Source organism: Chrysoperla carnea, chromosome 2, assembly GCF_905475395.1.
Source record: "Chrysoperla carnea chromosome 2, inChrCarn1.1, whole genome shotgun sequence".
Taxonomy (NCBI): Eukaryota; Metazoa; Arthropoda; class Insecta; order Neuroptera; family Chrysopidae; genus Chrysoperla; species Chrysoperla carnea.
In genome coordinates, this window is record NC_058338.1 from 17,729,651 (window position 1) to 17,745,105 (window position 15,455).

General features: G+C 27.6%; 1 protein-coding gene across 8 annotated transcripts in view; it reads right to left on the reverse strand.

Annotated features, from left to right (window-relative positions):
* Nucleotides 1-1,197: 1,197 nt before the first annotated feature.
* The window catches only part of LOC123291644 (glutamate-gated chloride channel), a 132,495-nt gene continuing 118,237 nt past the window's right edge, over nucleotides 1,198-15,455 (reverse strand). For 2 of the 8 annotated variants that reach the window (XM_044871997.1, XM_044871996.1), the window contains 5 exons: nucleotides 15,157-15,207; nucleotides 9,619-9,690; nucleotides 8,334-8,414; nucleotides 3,071-3,181; nucleotides 1,198-1,424 (listed from right to left, as the gene is read on the reverse strand). In XM_044871997.1, the coding sequence (XP_044727932.1) occupies nucleotides 1,245-1,424; nucleotides 3,071-3,181; nucleotides 8,334-8,414; nucleotides 9,619-9,690; nucleotides 15,157-15,207 (495 nt within the window). In that variant the 3' untranslated portion in view covers nucleotides 1,198-1,244. The remainder of the gene's footprint in view (nucleotides 1,425-3,070; nucleotides 3,182-8,333; nucleotides 8,415-9,618; nucleotides 9,691-15,156; nucleotides 15,208-15,455) is intronic. The other 6 variants (XM_044872003.1, XM_044872001.1, XM_044872002.1 and 3 more) reach the window with 4 other exon arrangements.

Sequence of the window (15,455 nt, forward strand, 5' to 3'; positions counted from 1 at the left end):
GTAACGATTTGGTGATTCTTATTTCTTATTGATCGTATGCAAGATCAAGGAGATCCATGGCTACCAGCTCGTATATATTGCTTTGGTTACACAAACAACCAATTGCCCTCAGAAAGTGGATTTAAAGACGTCAATTGGTTGTTATTATTTCTTCTCCATATTTCAGCATTAAAATGTATGAGCAACCTGATACAATATCTTACTTCAACTGTAATTCGTTTCAATAAAATAGTGAGTCAAATGATTAGTATTGTCATTTAAAAGAACGCAGAAGGTCTTTTAACATTTAAGAAACCGTCTATTTTTCTTTTTCCACAGCAAAGAGGGTGTAATAAAATAAGAAAGTTTTAAAAACTTAAACTGCATAGCTCAGCGGGTCTTGTCGCCTGGCCTTAATGTTCCACTTGAATTTCTTTTTAATTGTCTACACATATACTGTTTTTTTTAAATTCAAAAATTTGGCAGTGAATTCATGAAAAATTTTAATGCAATTTTTTTGGACAAATTTATGTATGCTATAAGAATTTTTTGTATTCTCAAATTTTATATATGAAAAAATTAATTTTATTATAATTTATGCTAGAAATATTTGAATTGTTTTTCAAATACTTTACAATTTCCAAATTAACAATGCATTTCATTATACAATTTTACGTATATAATTTTGGATAAAAAGCTCATACAATTTTAATTTCTTTCCAGAAATTACATACCACTTTTGTATTACATATATATTTTTGAAAGCACATAATTGGTCGCAAATGTTAATTTTTCAAATATTTGAAAAGAATAAAAATTTATAAATGTTTTAAAAACAAATTAACAATGATATGTTATAAAAGCCTTAAGCGCAAATTAAGAAGGTACTTTGTTTGGTCCAATTTTATTCAACTTAATAATTAATCATGCTTATTTTTATATTTTAGAATTTTTTTTTATTAAGGTCCCACCCAATATGGGGGATTGTAATTTTTGAAAATGTGTAAAGTATTTTTTAGTTCGATACATGGTTTTTTTTTTTTTGCAAATATCAAAATTAGAAATTAAATTATTTGAATATAAAATTGTTTTCCCAATTTCAAAAATTTCAACATTAATACATTTTGGGCGTTTTTAAGAATCGATAAAATTATAATTTATGGGTTTTTTCATGTTCGTTTAAAAAAAAAATAAATCTATCCTCAAAAATGCCCATTTTTTACTTAAATATTTAAAATCGTTGTATGAATTTTTGTTGGTTGCCTCTAAGTGGAGTTATTTTTGTTATAATGCACGAAGAAAAATATAAGAAATACGGCAAAGGCAGTAGGGAATGTGATTCTCGCAATCACATCGATTGTTTTCGCTACGCGTATCGGATGCGGTGGTTCTTTCTTGCGTATCTGTACAAAACAAGACTGTGCACCATTAGATCCTTCGGGAACCTGTGTTTGTATGTAGCAGTTGGGTAGGTACAATCAATCAGGAGAATTTGTTGCAGAAATGGAAAAATAAAAACAAAACAAAAATTTTTTGTTAATTAATAATAGTACGATTTATTTTACATCTAAACAAAGAATTAGTTCAGTTTATTGAGTGACTCAGAAAAATTTTCTTAATAATTATACGAAAAGTCGAAACGAAAAACATAAATGTATGATTTTTTTTTAAGTTTCCTAATTATTACATCTAAAGTTTTATATAAGGATGAATTTTGTTGACACCGAGTTGAGGCATTGTTATAGAAATAAAACTTTATTTCGAGTATCGTAGTATTTATTTCTATCGTTAATCTTATGTAACTTAGAAACACAATGAATAAGTCTCAAATAGGTGACTTTTCGCAAAAAAATATATATTGGGTACGAAAGGCTGGAAAAATAATCTCGTAAATTCCATTTATTTCCAGAATAAATTCAAAAGTATAGCCTTTTTTTATAATCTTCATTGATAACATGCAATTTGAAGACGTTAAAGAACATATCAAGTTATACCAACCTTAAACTAGAATTTCTGATTAAATTTAATAAAAAATTCTAGTTTAAGTTTATGGAAAAATTTTCGAATTTGGTTTAAAAACGACTTTGATTGCTTTTTTGGGGGTAAAAATATTTTTAGGTTAGATTATCATCCACTTTTAAATTAAGCAAAGCATAATGAAACTATACAACAAGACGGAAGTCAAATTGTTCCCTAGTATGCGTCCAAGAACTTAGCTTTTCGTAATGAAATGTTTATTTTCTAGATCACTCAATAATCAATATTTTCGAAAATTTTCAATATTTTTATACAATAAGTTTCAAAACTTTCTTAAAAGCAAATTAAAATAAAAAAAGCTTTTATTTAAGAAAACAAATTAGATTTTTAAAATTGCTGCTTGCTGTTTTTTTCTCAATATAACAAAAATTTAAACAAATTAAAAGCAAAAGCTGCAAAAATTTTTAAAATTTTTTAAATAAAATAAAATCTTTTGATTTTTTGTAAACATAAAAACGAAACATTCAAATTGTTTTGTTATAGAAAGAAATCGTACCATTTGTTTGATAGATTGCTTGCGCATTTGCTATAGGGAAATGTAAATTTTGTTTTAATAAATATAATTAATTTTTTACAAAAAACAAAAATTAATAAACTTATAAGTACATGCGGATCATTTTTAACGACGGTCATAAATAATGTTCATAAGTTTTTTTCAAGCAGGCAGGCAAAAATGAAATGGTTTTCATGAAAACAAAAATTTTATATTTAAATAAATTCGATAAAAAATGGAAAACAGAAACTGAGAAATTAAAATATAAAAATTTAATCTTAAATTTTAGGAATATTGATTTTAAATAATAATTTAATGGAATTGAAATTATTTTTTAGTTGCCATAGAAATATTTTCATCTAGAATCCCAATATTGCAAGCTTTTATTTTTCAATTGAAAACTCGCCGTGACAAATTAAATAATTCAAAAAGAAATGATAAATATTTCAAAATCAGTATTCCATTGTGATTATATAAACACAAAAATTAGCATGCAAATAAGTGAAATTAGCAAATATTATTTCTGAATGATTTCACCTAAAGAAACGGCAAGAAACATACCTCGGTGGCACATCCGTTATTCATTGATGATGGCGTCACACCATAAGGTCCACAAGTTGTACATGTTGTAACTATATCTCCAGTTCGCGCTGGTTCACGTTTCTTATTCGCCTAAATAAATAAGTATCTATTCAATTTTTTAAACACAATTTTAGCATACAAACACAATCTTTTATACGAAATAAAGAAATGATTTTGGGTTCTTTTTCTAAACTATACATTATGATTTAAGAAATTTTTAAATCGTAAGCAGTTTTGGTAGAAAAATAATTTTAACTTAAAATTTTCTTTATTTTCACCTAAATTTAGAATAAATTACGAGTTTAATAGTTGTTAATAGTAGGATTCACTAAGGGCTTTGAATTATAAGGTAAAAGTTTTTTGAATTTCTTTATTTCGTATCGAAATTTATTAATTGAAACATAAAGTTAGTTATTTACAATTATTTAAAACTTTAGGGAAGTTAATTAGAAAATCTGTTAAGAAAAAAATTATTTCTTAAATATATACAAAAAAATAAATAAATAAATAAAATCACTGAAAAAAAATCATATCATAACATTACACTAGAGCTTAATGTACATCAATAGGCCAATCTAGGTTCTAAGATTTCAAAAGTTTTACCGTATTCCACATTAAAAACATGCAAATTACTTTTAATAAATTTTCATTTTTACGAAAGGTTTCATCTAAGTACCTAATCATTATTAAAAATTTAAGCTACATCGTTACAAAAAGTATCATTTACACAAAATTACACATTCAAAATTTTCTTTAAAAATTAATTGAAAAAAGGAAACTTTTGAAAATTTAGAATGGATAATGTTGTATGAGTTGAGTACTGTTTGCGAAATATACTTACAGTAGCGAAGTATAGTTTGCAAAGTATCGTTTCAGTTTCAGAAATTAAATTTTATAAGGAATGCATCAATAAGGAATTCAAAAGAAATTTAGCTCACTTAAATTTGTGATTTAAAAAGAAGACAATCTGTAGCTAATGTGGTAAAGATGGCAACAGCTACGAATGGCGTGTTTTGGTATTATCAGTAAGCATTCATTATATGATGTTCTTTTTGCATACACTTTTTAAACACAGAGAGATAGTGCTATCTAGTATATTACTAGACAGTTCGTTTCCATTTACACGGGTACACCGAGTGTAAAACGTGTAAATAGTTTTAAAAAACTTCCGACACAATATCTGCTTTTAATCCCAAAAGGAAAAACAGAATTAAATTTTTTTTGAAAGGTAATTTAATCGAAAGTGTTTTAAGGAAATCTATTCAGCCTTTTAAAAATCATCACTTTTATTCTAGCTAACGATCACTATTTACCAACGGTTGATTAATTTTTTTTTGAAACATAGTTAAGAACAATCTCGATCGAACTTCCTTTCAAACAAAACATAAATCAAAATCGTTCCATATGTTTAAAAGCTACTATGCCACAGACAGACACACAGATACGTTTTATTTATGACACCCATCTGTGTTAGTCGTGGGTTAAATTAAACAAACTTCGTTCTTTTCTTTTACTCGATGCACCATATGCAATTTCTATTCGTTTTGGTGACTTATACGCTATTTTCGAAATAAAGCAATGCTTTATTAATGAATTTTAAAGACATAAAATGCAGAAAACAGATTTTTATAAAGTAATTTAAACAGTAATATAGGTAAAATATATTTTTTGTTGAAATAAAATAAATATTTATTTAAGCGGTACATTTTTAGACCGTGAGTCTATTTTCTTTCAGTAACCCGTAATACAAGCTTTAAAATCATGGAAATTGACAAAGGAATAAGTTCTCGCGATGTGACAGAAAAACAAACTAGAGAAATAGTAACTAAGATAGCACTATCTTTTTGTAGTTACACTCAGTGCAATTCATTGACTTTAGAAGAGCAATCGATAATAAATTGAATTATTAGTGATGCTTTTAAAAATTCTTATTTCTTATGAATTTTGAGAATCAACTGCGTTCATTTGAATCCTAGATCTTGTCATAATAGGAATTTAACATGTTTTAAAATAAATCATTTTCCAACGTTCGGAAAAGACACTGTTTATTAAGTGACAAACTTGTTTATATTAAAACGATAATGTATAATAGCTAAAGTTTTTCCGTGTAAAAGCTTGGTGGGGTCATGTAATAAAATGACGGTATATTATGAAAAGTATATGTAGACGGACTAGAATAAAAGTTAGTTAGGCCTTGAAAATGTAGAAATCAATACGATCGTAATTATACTACAACTTTTTAAAAGAAAACACACATCACTTTATTTATAAAACAAGAAATAATTTTCTATTCTTTGATTGAATTATTTTTGCTATGAATTTTTTTTAACATAAATAATGTTCTAATTACTACAACCATGACATATTTTTTTCAAAAATGTAGTTATCAAGGATTGATGATTTGAGATCAATCAAAATTTTTTGATTCTAAATAAGATAATTATAAAAAAATTTTAATATTAATTTTTAGCTGAAACAAACATGCGTCTAAAAGAGAATTATACAATATGTAAAACCTCTCTCCAAATTCACATTACAAGAGCAAAAGTTTTTGAAATCTCAAAAAACATATTTTTTATTTTGTTAAAACTTTCTTTACATTTTCTGAAAATTATAGATCTTCTATAACCCAAACGTTTAGGTCAGTTTGGGTCAGGGTAATTCTGCATTTAGTTTTCAGCACAGCCTGGGTTGAAAATAATCAAATAGTTTATACTTCGGGATTGATTTGGTTTAACTCATACAGTTTTCATGTCTACTTAGCAGTCAAACGAAGTATAACGAAGTTAATCGTAGTGACTAGATTTAGTTTAGTACGAGCACCAAGGCAATTTTAGATTTAGGGTTGAAATTATTTTTACCTTATTTTCAACTTTGATGATTTATTTTGTTTAACTTCATAAATGTAGAACGAAAAATAGCAATAAAATTTTTCGATAGCTGCCTTCGTTTTTGAAATATCGAAAGATAATAATAAAACAAAATTTTAAATCTTCGATATTTTGAATATAATTTCAGATATTGAAACCTTCTATCCCAGTCAAGGTCATGGTAAGGATGAAAGATAGAAGGATATCAACTCTTTTTTTTATGCTTGTGTTTTCAGTTCGAATATGAATATAATTAAAACAAAATATGTAACGATTTCGAAATTATAAAATTTCGATTAACAATCGGTAATATTAACCTAAAATATATCTATATGTTAATAACTTTGAGAAATCAAGATTCAAATAAATTAGTTCACTTGTAGCATGAATTCGTTGAGCATACTGTATGTAAAATGATAAGGAAAACCAAAAGTTGAAATGGAAAGGTAAATATTATTTATTAAATTACAACAAAAATATACTGAGAATGTATAAAAAAAAATATTTATATGGAACATTAATGTGCAATAATAATTAAAAAAGTATACGTAAATATGAAATAGACAAGGATAAAAAGAGTTCAAAGTTGAGAAAAACTATTAGTGAGCAAGATAGATATATAATAAAGAAAAGGCCGAGTCCGTTGGAGTAAAAAAAGCTTAAAGCTCCTTTTTTTATATATATATGAACAACAGTTAAGACCAAATCACACCAAATGACATTTGTTTCTTGAGAAGACATTTCGAAATATACAAAACAGAAATTGTAGTATATTTTTGGGAAAGTATTTCTGCTCCAAGGAAACCGAGTACGATCATAAGACCTTCATTGGCTGAACCTTTTTGGAGACCCCACAAAATTTCTCTAATTTTACAATTTCCAATTTTTTATAGCAAGACTTTCTTGGAATCACGTGAATTTAGTTGGATATGAAGATATTAAGAAAAGAAAACCAAACAAAGTTCCACGGGATTTTGATTCGATTTTAAAAAGTTTTGGGTAAGAGCTGAGCCTCGTTCACCGATACGACTAAAACTAGAGTTTGTCCAACTCAATAACAACTTAATTGTGGATCTTGGTTTTCTGGTAACAAATATTGTATCATAAAAGGTAGCCAGTATAATGACTGCCACTACTTTCAGAAATATTTAAGCAACATCTCAGTTACCGATCACAAAAAACGGACTGGTTGAAAATTGGTTTTTGACTGGTTTGCAACATAAATTACAATCGTTTAAGAAGAGTAGAATAGCCCCTAGCCAGAAATATGGGTAATAACTCCCGATATAAACGCTATTCACATCAATTGTTAGAATTATTAAGGATTGATATACGATCTTGATAGAATTGTGATTGGTCCTTTTTTGGTGGATTATGGTGTGATTCAGTCTTTAGTTTATGGGAGTTTTTTATAGTTCATTTTTCTAGACATAGAATATTATAATTATTAATGTTATTTAATTTAAATATTTATGAGATTTTTCTATAATAATTTTTTGTTTTATTTTGTTTTGTTTAATTAATTTTGTATGATAATTATTTAGAATTACACTCAGACAAAAGAAAATATATTAACACAATGTAAAATTTTCTTTCGAGTAAAAATTTTAACTCGATGCAAACATCGTCCGTTTTTACTATTGGTATACTAACAATGTTAATAATTACTGTAAACTTGAATATTCACAAGCTAACATGATAATAAAATTTATTTATTTATTATTTAACTATTATCAGAATAATAATTTTACTATTCGCAGCGTGCATGAGAATTTATTTAGGCGTTTCCATAGTATCAATTCAAGCTGTAAGGTTGTATGGGAGTAGACATAAGGTTAAATACAAGAATTAACGTCTATGAAGTTTGTTGTTTGCCGTTGAGACTTTACGCAGTAAATAACAGTAAATAACCTGATTTCATTTTACAATATTTTGTCGCATCGTTAATGTCAGGATAATAATTTATATTTTTGTATATACTTTAAAAAAGAAAAACAAGTTACCCAATTAATTTCCTTGGGAAAATAACATATTTATTTTCATTATGGCGTGTGAATAAATACGGCACAATACAATTATTATTATTATTATTAGTATTTTTTTTTCTTGTTCATTTCATTTGTTTAAAATATTTTCCACAAGAAAAAAGTTCGTATTCACAGTAACCTTATTCTAATTTTTAAGAACGTAAAATATTTATTTCAACTAGCATTCCTTTTTGAAACCCAATTAAAATTTTTAATATGTATTCTAAGTTAATTTCATTCTATTGTTAGTAATCAAAAGCTTAATAAAAAACGTTAATTTCCAAAATGTTGTTAGTTATGGAACTGTATAATATTTCAAACGACTTTGAAATGTTTTAAACTTACACAATCGCAACGGTTACTGGATGTTGATGGTTGATTTGGTCTTTCACAAAATGTTGCATAAAATTCATGCTGAACTGTCTCCTATATAAAAGCATACGTCCAATTATAAACTCCCGAATAATGATGAATCACAAAGATTCTGAAGTAGTTATTATTGGTTCGTCGGGCATATAATAATTGGATAAGTAAATAGATGGAGGGGGGGGGGATGTTGTAAGAGTATTTCAACTGAAGGCTATTGTTGGTCCATGAATCTACGGCTCGCAAAATTTTTTGGGTTGGTGATAGTTATTCATACAAAAAGTATTTAATTTGGGTATAACTCACTTTTTAACCGACTTCAAACCAAAAAAAAAGGAGGTTCTCAATTCGATATTTTTTTTTATGTTTGTTACCTCAGAACTTTTTACTGGGTGAACCGATTTTGATGATTCTTTATCTATTTGAAAGCTGGTGCTTCCCGTATGGTCCCATTATTTTGGTCTAGTTCTGACAACGACATCCATGAGAAAACCATAAAAGACTTTAATTTGCATTCGTTATGCACGACAAGAGGACGAATAACTCAATATCACGTCAACCGATTTCGATGATTCTTTAACTATTTGAAATCTGGTGCTTCTCGTGTAGTTTCATTTCATTTTGGTCTAGTTCTGACAACGCCATCCATGAGAAAACCATAAAAGTCTTAAATTTGCATTCATTATGCACGACAAGAGGACGAATAACTCAATATCACGTCAACCGATTTCGATGATTCTTTATCTATTTGAAAGCTGGTGCTTACCGTGTGGTCCCATTTCATTTTGCTTTAAAACTACCGGTAAATACAATTTTAGCTACTCTCTTTTAAAGTTTTGAGAAACAAACACTAGCGTGCTGGGACTAGTGTACTTAAATGTGACGAAACGAGAGAAAATAAATAAATATACGAACTTTATGATGTCTTTAAAGACCATAGACTCATAAGAAAGCAAAATTATTGTATTAACTGTGTTAAGTAGAGGTTATGATTTGCAAAGCTGAAGAATATTTAATGCACGAAATATTAGACGCATATAACGAACGCGTCAGCAAATCTCTCATCACGCGACTAAAGATTATTGAATGGTTGACATGAATGCGGACAGGTTAACAAACATATATTTTTGTATCAATCCTGGAAAACGCAGGTGAAAAAATTGCCGAATTTTTACTTCATTATAAGCACACGGTATATTATTTTTACATGAGAATTGATTTAATGAAGTAATAAATATTTATTCTTCGTTGATTCATTACTTACGTTTTCTCTTGTAAAATAAAGCTTTGGCGTATCCCCACGTACCGATTCGCGTACCCCTCTTCTACGACCACTCTACAGCATAAATTAATAATATTAAATACATAAAAATGGTCGGGAGATGTACGAGAAATTCTATGCTAGATGACTACGTAGAAATTATAATACCAGTCAAAATTGTCTCCCAATCTACTGTTCTGTGCAAATAATCGGTTACGTAATTTCAATCAGGTGAAGAAGGGACTGTAACCCTCCAGAATTGAAATAATTTTGAAAAATAGACATAAATCGATGGGTTTGTCTACCTTTTGTATTTCTTTGAATTTCGCCCGGCCATTTTCCTTCAGAGGGGACATACAAATTTTGTTTTCTTCAAAAATCACGGATTTCATGAAGGTAAATATACGAAATTTGATCCAACGTGGTTGATTGCCCATCGCTACCTATTGTTTTACGTTTTGAGATGCAACCATATCGATAAAGTCTCTCCGGGCATATTTCAATTAATTATTTCCTTTTTGATTGGGGTTAGTAGATGTAGTACTGTCGTTTTGACAGATATTAGAGATATATCTAAGGATATATTTGACTGTTATTAAAATCTCCACGTAATCATTGTACGAATTTTTCCCGTGCATCTCCCGGACCATAAGTACCAACCATAATTAATTTATGATAATTTAATATAATATATCTATAAGCGTTCATTTTATTAGTTTGAATATGAATACGTCCAAATAAATTGCCGCAATAACACACAAACATATATCAACGTATATGAACATGAACACATGAAAGGAGTCACGCACACTCAAGGGGTAGGGGTGGGAGTACTAGTTGTATACTGGGGGTAGTAAATAAAACTTATTAATAAATTAATATCAATCGATTAATAAATTAGTTTTAAGACTGAATTAGACGGTATGTCGAACGAACAATATGGTTGGTTGTTTTATTTTATTATACATTTTTTTACTTATCAAAGGACAATTATCAATGTTTCTTTTATATAAAAAAAAATTGAATTTTTTATGATATTCGATAAAAAAATTATTATTAAATAAATAAATGTATAATTAATTATATTTTTAATGATTTTTTAAAATATTTTTATATACCTATTTATTTCGATTAGTTTTTGTCGGTAATTCAGTAAAATTTTTTTGTTTTTTTATTTATGTTATTAAATTTAAGTACTTATTTTATGAACTTTTTTATTTTATTTATAAATTTGATTATATGTTTCAGTAAGATTATTGACAATACTTAAATTTTCTTTCTATTTAAGTAATAGAAAAAAATTAATCCTATTTCAGCCTAAAAATACGTGTTCGTAGCGCAGGAGCTGCGTTAGCTAAGCAGAGATTGAGATAATAACACCGTTGCCCTATTAGCTCAGTTGGTTAAGGCGTTACCAATTTCATCCACGGTATGCTAAGGGTAGCGGGCTCGATTCCTGTCATTGCATGCAACAAAATTAATTTAATTAACAGTTGTGATGGGCTGGTGTAGTGCATGGTATATGCATGAAGGAGTTGCACTCAGCCTCTGAAATTGAGGAGCTGAAAAATGAAATTATCAGTGGAAAGTAAACACATATATGGTATCACAATGGGCTCTATAACTAAGTGTGTCCTTTGTGGACAGCCAATATAACCTAACTTAACCTCTCCCCCCCCCACATTTGTATATCGGTCGATTTTAACGAACTTTACCTTTAAAATACCAAAACATTTCTTGATACCAAATTGTATTCAAATCGGACACAAATCAAATCAAATCAGTTTCCATAAAAAATTCAGAACACATGAACGAACTGAGTTCAATTATTTAAATAGATTTTTTTTTAACAAAATTTTCTACAAAAAATAATGTTAACGAAATTTAAATTCTTTACAAAAGAAAAGTCTAAGAAAGTCATCGCCTAACAACGCCCATTTGTTGTTTTAAGAAATTTTTGTTTAAAACAAATCATATTGTAGGAATAGTACCAAACATAAATTTAAAATTATTAGATTTGAAAAGTTTTTGCTAATATTATAAAGACAATAAATTATTGTTGAATATTAGTTTTCTCGCTTTATATACAACACAAGAAAATATAACTAACTATGTATAAAACCAACCCCTCATACCATTCTGATAACTAGATCCCATATAATGGTTCTCTATATAATTTAAATTTATACCCATTCATTCACATCGTTTGATACTACTGTAACAAGTTTCTGTATACAGCGTGTCCATTTTAAGATCAAATACCAACAAGAAATAATTTAAAATTTTGCACTTCGAACACCCTGTAAATATCTACACCAGTCTGTAGTGCGTGAATACGTTAATCAATCGTATCTTCTGTCCTTTTATTTTACAAATTCTGTAAAGAAGAAAAGAGTTTCATCAAATTCCAAAACAAAAATTTTTTTCCGATTTTCTCGATTTTTTCAAAGGGGTACCCCTTAAAAAAATTGCAAAAAATCGAAAAATTTTGTTTATTTCCAATTTCGATAAAACTCGGTATATAAGGTAATTTTTACCCAAAAAGTACAAAAATCGGGTACATTTGCTGACTGGTCGAATAGTTTTTGAGATACCGACTAAAATCGATCCAAATTTTGCGATATCTCAGAAACTCTGCATCCAAGCATTAAATTAACCGGATTTTTATTCTTTTTGGATCAAAATTACCCCAACCACTGAGTTTCATCAAATTCCAAAACAAAAATTTTTTCCCGATTTTCTCGATTTTTTCAAAGGGGTACCCCTTAAAAAAATTGCAAAAAATGGAAAAATTTTGTTTATTTCCAATTTCGATAAAACTCGGTATATAAGGTAATTTTTACCCAAAAAGTACAAAAATCGGGTACATTTGCTGACTAGTCGAATAGTTTTTGAGATACGGACTAAAATCGATCCAAATTTTGCGATATCTTAGAAACTCTGCATCCAAGCATTAAATTAACCGGATTTTTTTTCTTTTTGGATCAAAATTACCCCAATCACTGAGTTTCATCAAATTCCAAAACAAAAATTTTTTTCCGATTTTTTCTAAGGGGTACCCTTAAAAAAATTGTAAAAAATCGAAAAATTTTGTTTATTTCCAATTTCGATAAAACTCAGTATATAAGGTAGTTTTGACTCAAAAAGTACAAAAATCGGGTGTATTTGCTGACTGATCAAATAGTTTTTGAATTAGGAATAAAATCCGCTTCCGTTTTTATACATATATAGATAATTTCACTCGCAATGTGTCACACGCAATGTTCTGACCTCAATTAACCCACGATTTCGCTGAATGATTTTGAAGGTAAATAAAATCTTTTTTATAATATTGTGTTGACACGCTGTATAAATTAAAGTCATATATTTGGAACAAAGTATGGTATCCAATTCCTCAGTGAATAATAGAGAATAGTTGTTATTCTAATTACCTAGAACTAAAACTAATTATTTATTAATTTTTAGTTGGATTTTGGTAACCTTAAGGGTAGTCTTAAAAAACTCTTTATATTATTCATAGCTGTAATAACAACAATAAGTAAAAAGTCATAGTCATAATTAATTGTATTTAATACTTGAATACTTTTATTTGGCTTGCAAGCATTTCCATATATAGTGAAATATTTTGTTTCTGCAATTTCGTTGAGCTATCTATACAGAAATTCAAATGCATTTTTAAGTATTAGTAAGCTCTCATTTTTGCTTAAATAAATAGCCGTAATCCAAAAAATAACTTTCATAGTACATAGTACACAAATAATTACCGAATGATATCCACTACTTATTTTTTTTAGCTTGAACTTTTGTAAAACCTTCTTTATATTGCTGGAAAAATCATCAAAGTCTACAATGCAATATTTGTTATTATAAAAAATGTACCACAGATTGAATCAAATTCGTTTGGGTACAAACATAAACATCCAATTTCATATCAAAATTATTATGGCTCCATTTTTGGAAATGATTGTTACCCCATTTGCATAAACTATGTTAGGAAAATTAAAATTTTTTTTAAACGAAGTAAATCTTTTTTTTACTGTTTTGAGTTGGACTTTTTAATTAATTTTCTTAAATAAAGGTAGGATGAAATGCAATTAATTAATTATAATTAGAGAGATATAACGCAATAATATTTGTCATATTCGTTTCGAGATTAAATGAATATAGGTGTAGAAACTGATTTGCGTGTTTGGTTCATATAAAAAAAAACTATTGAGTATATTCACCTCCGTCGCAACTCCTATTCATTAAATTATGTGATGATTGGACTATAATTAATGAGGTTAAAATAAACCTACAAGTTTATATTATAGCTAGAATACAGGCTGTTCGGGAATATGGTGCAAGTTTAAAATAGGTATGAAAGTAAGATATTTAACAGAATTTTTCAATTCCTTTAATAAATGAAGACCACACTTTCGTATGATCTTTTCCGGTTATTCACCTTTTGTGGTTTCAAAGTAAGGGTTAAGATCTCTCGAATTAATAATGATTACACTGAGCAATGTTTTATCTCGATGAGAATGGTTAGGATTAAACTAATACATAATAATTAATGATTTATAACCGAAAATGCACTTGAATGCGTAAAGACGTATTTAAAAGAGCAATAAATGTTTTTCAATTAATCGGATTGCTTGTAGAAAAGTTGGAAAATATTTTTATAAATCAGAATATGAAAGCATTTAAATTATTGTTTATTCCATAGTATAAATATTTAAAATTATTTTATTTAAATTTACTCTAAAATACCAAATTCAATAAATATAATTACTGTCTAATCTAAAATTACTCTAATTTTTATTTACTTAATGTATTCTAAAATTACTCGTGAGTTTATGGGCAAATATTAAAAGCTGCTACAAAAGCTGTAGCAAAATAATTGAGAATTAGCAACTTGTTAGAATAACATAAAAAGTATTCTACTTTTAATTTTACTTGACGTACCAAAATAAAAAGTATAATTCTTTTTCTGCCGTTTGAATTATTTATAAAAAATGTTTTTTTTTTTGGAAGTTTTATAAATAATTCATTTGATTTCTAAAACTAAATAGATTTTTTAGTTTAAAATAATTCAAGCTTTATATTAGCTAGTGCAAAAATATCTGTTTGCTTAGAAGCTTCCTTTTAAATTATTATTTAATTCAGTGATTTTAAGTAAATTGATTAATTAATGTTTTAAAATTTGCTTTATTTTTATTTTTTAATAATTTAAATTACTGTATAAATAAAATAGTAATAATAAAGACATGCGCAATATGAAAGAAAAAATTTTATGGATGGCTTATCAAGATTTTTGAAACTCAATCAATACGAATGGTTATAATGAATCTTGATGGAACCATCGAAAATTAAAAAAGGTTTCCACATGCAATAGAAGATTTTGTAAATGAAAAAATATTAAAGGCATTAAATTTGGTTAGAATTTTAGTAGCTAGCGATTAGATACGAGCGAGCGAGGCTAGGCGAGGCAATAAATTAAAATTTATTAAGGCGAGCATTTTAGAGAGCGCATGAGATGATAGGTTGAACGAGTCTTACCAACGGACTGGCCAAGATAATACCTATCCTGTTGAGCACAGCTGGCAGACGCTGCAACAAGTACACACAAAACTCCATCACATACGAAACAAAACACAAACAAACATCCAGAAATTTTTTTAAAAATTATTGAAAATAATTTGAAATTAAAAATGAAGAAAAAAAATTTTTTGAATTGAATTTTGCAAAAGGTGATTTGTTTATATGATTTGATTAACCACTTGACAGTGGTTGAAATTCGGTTCAGTATATTTTTGGGTAAATGATTATACTTAATCGTCTTTACTATCTCGTATTTC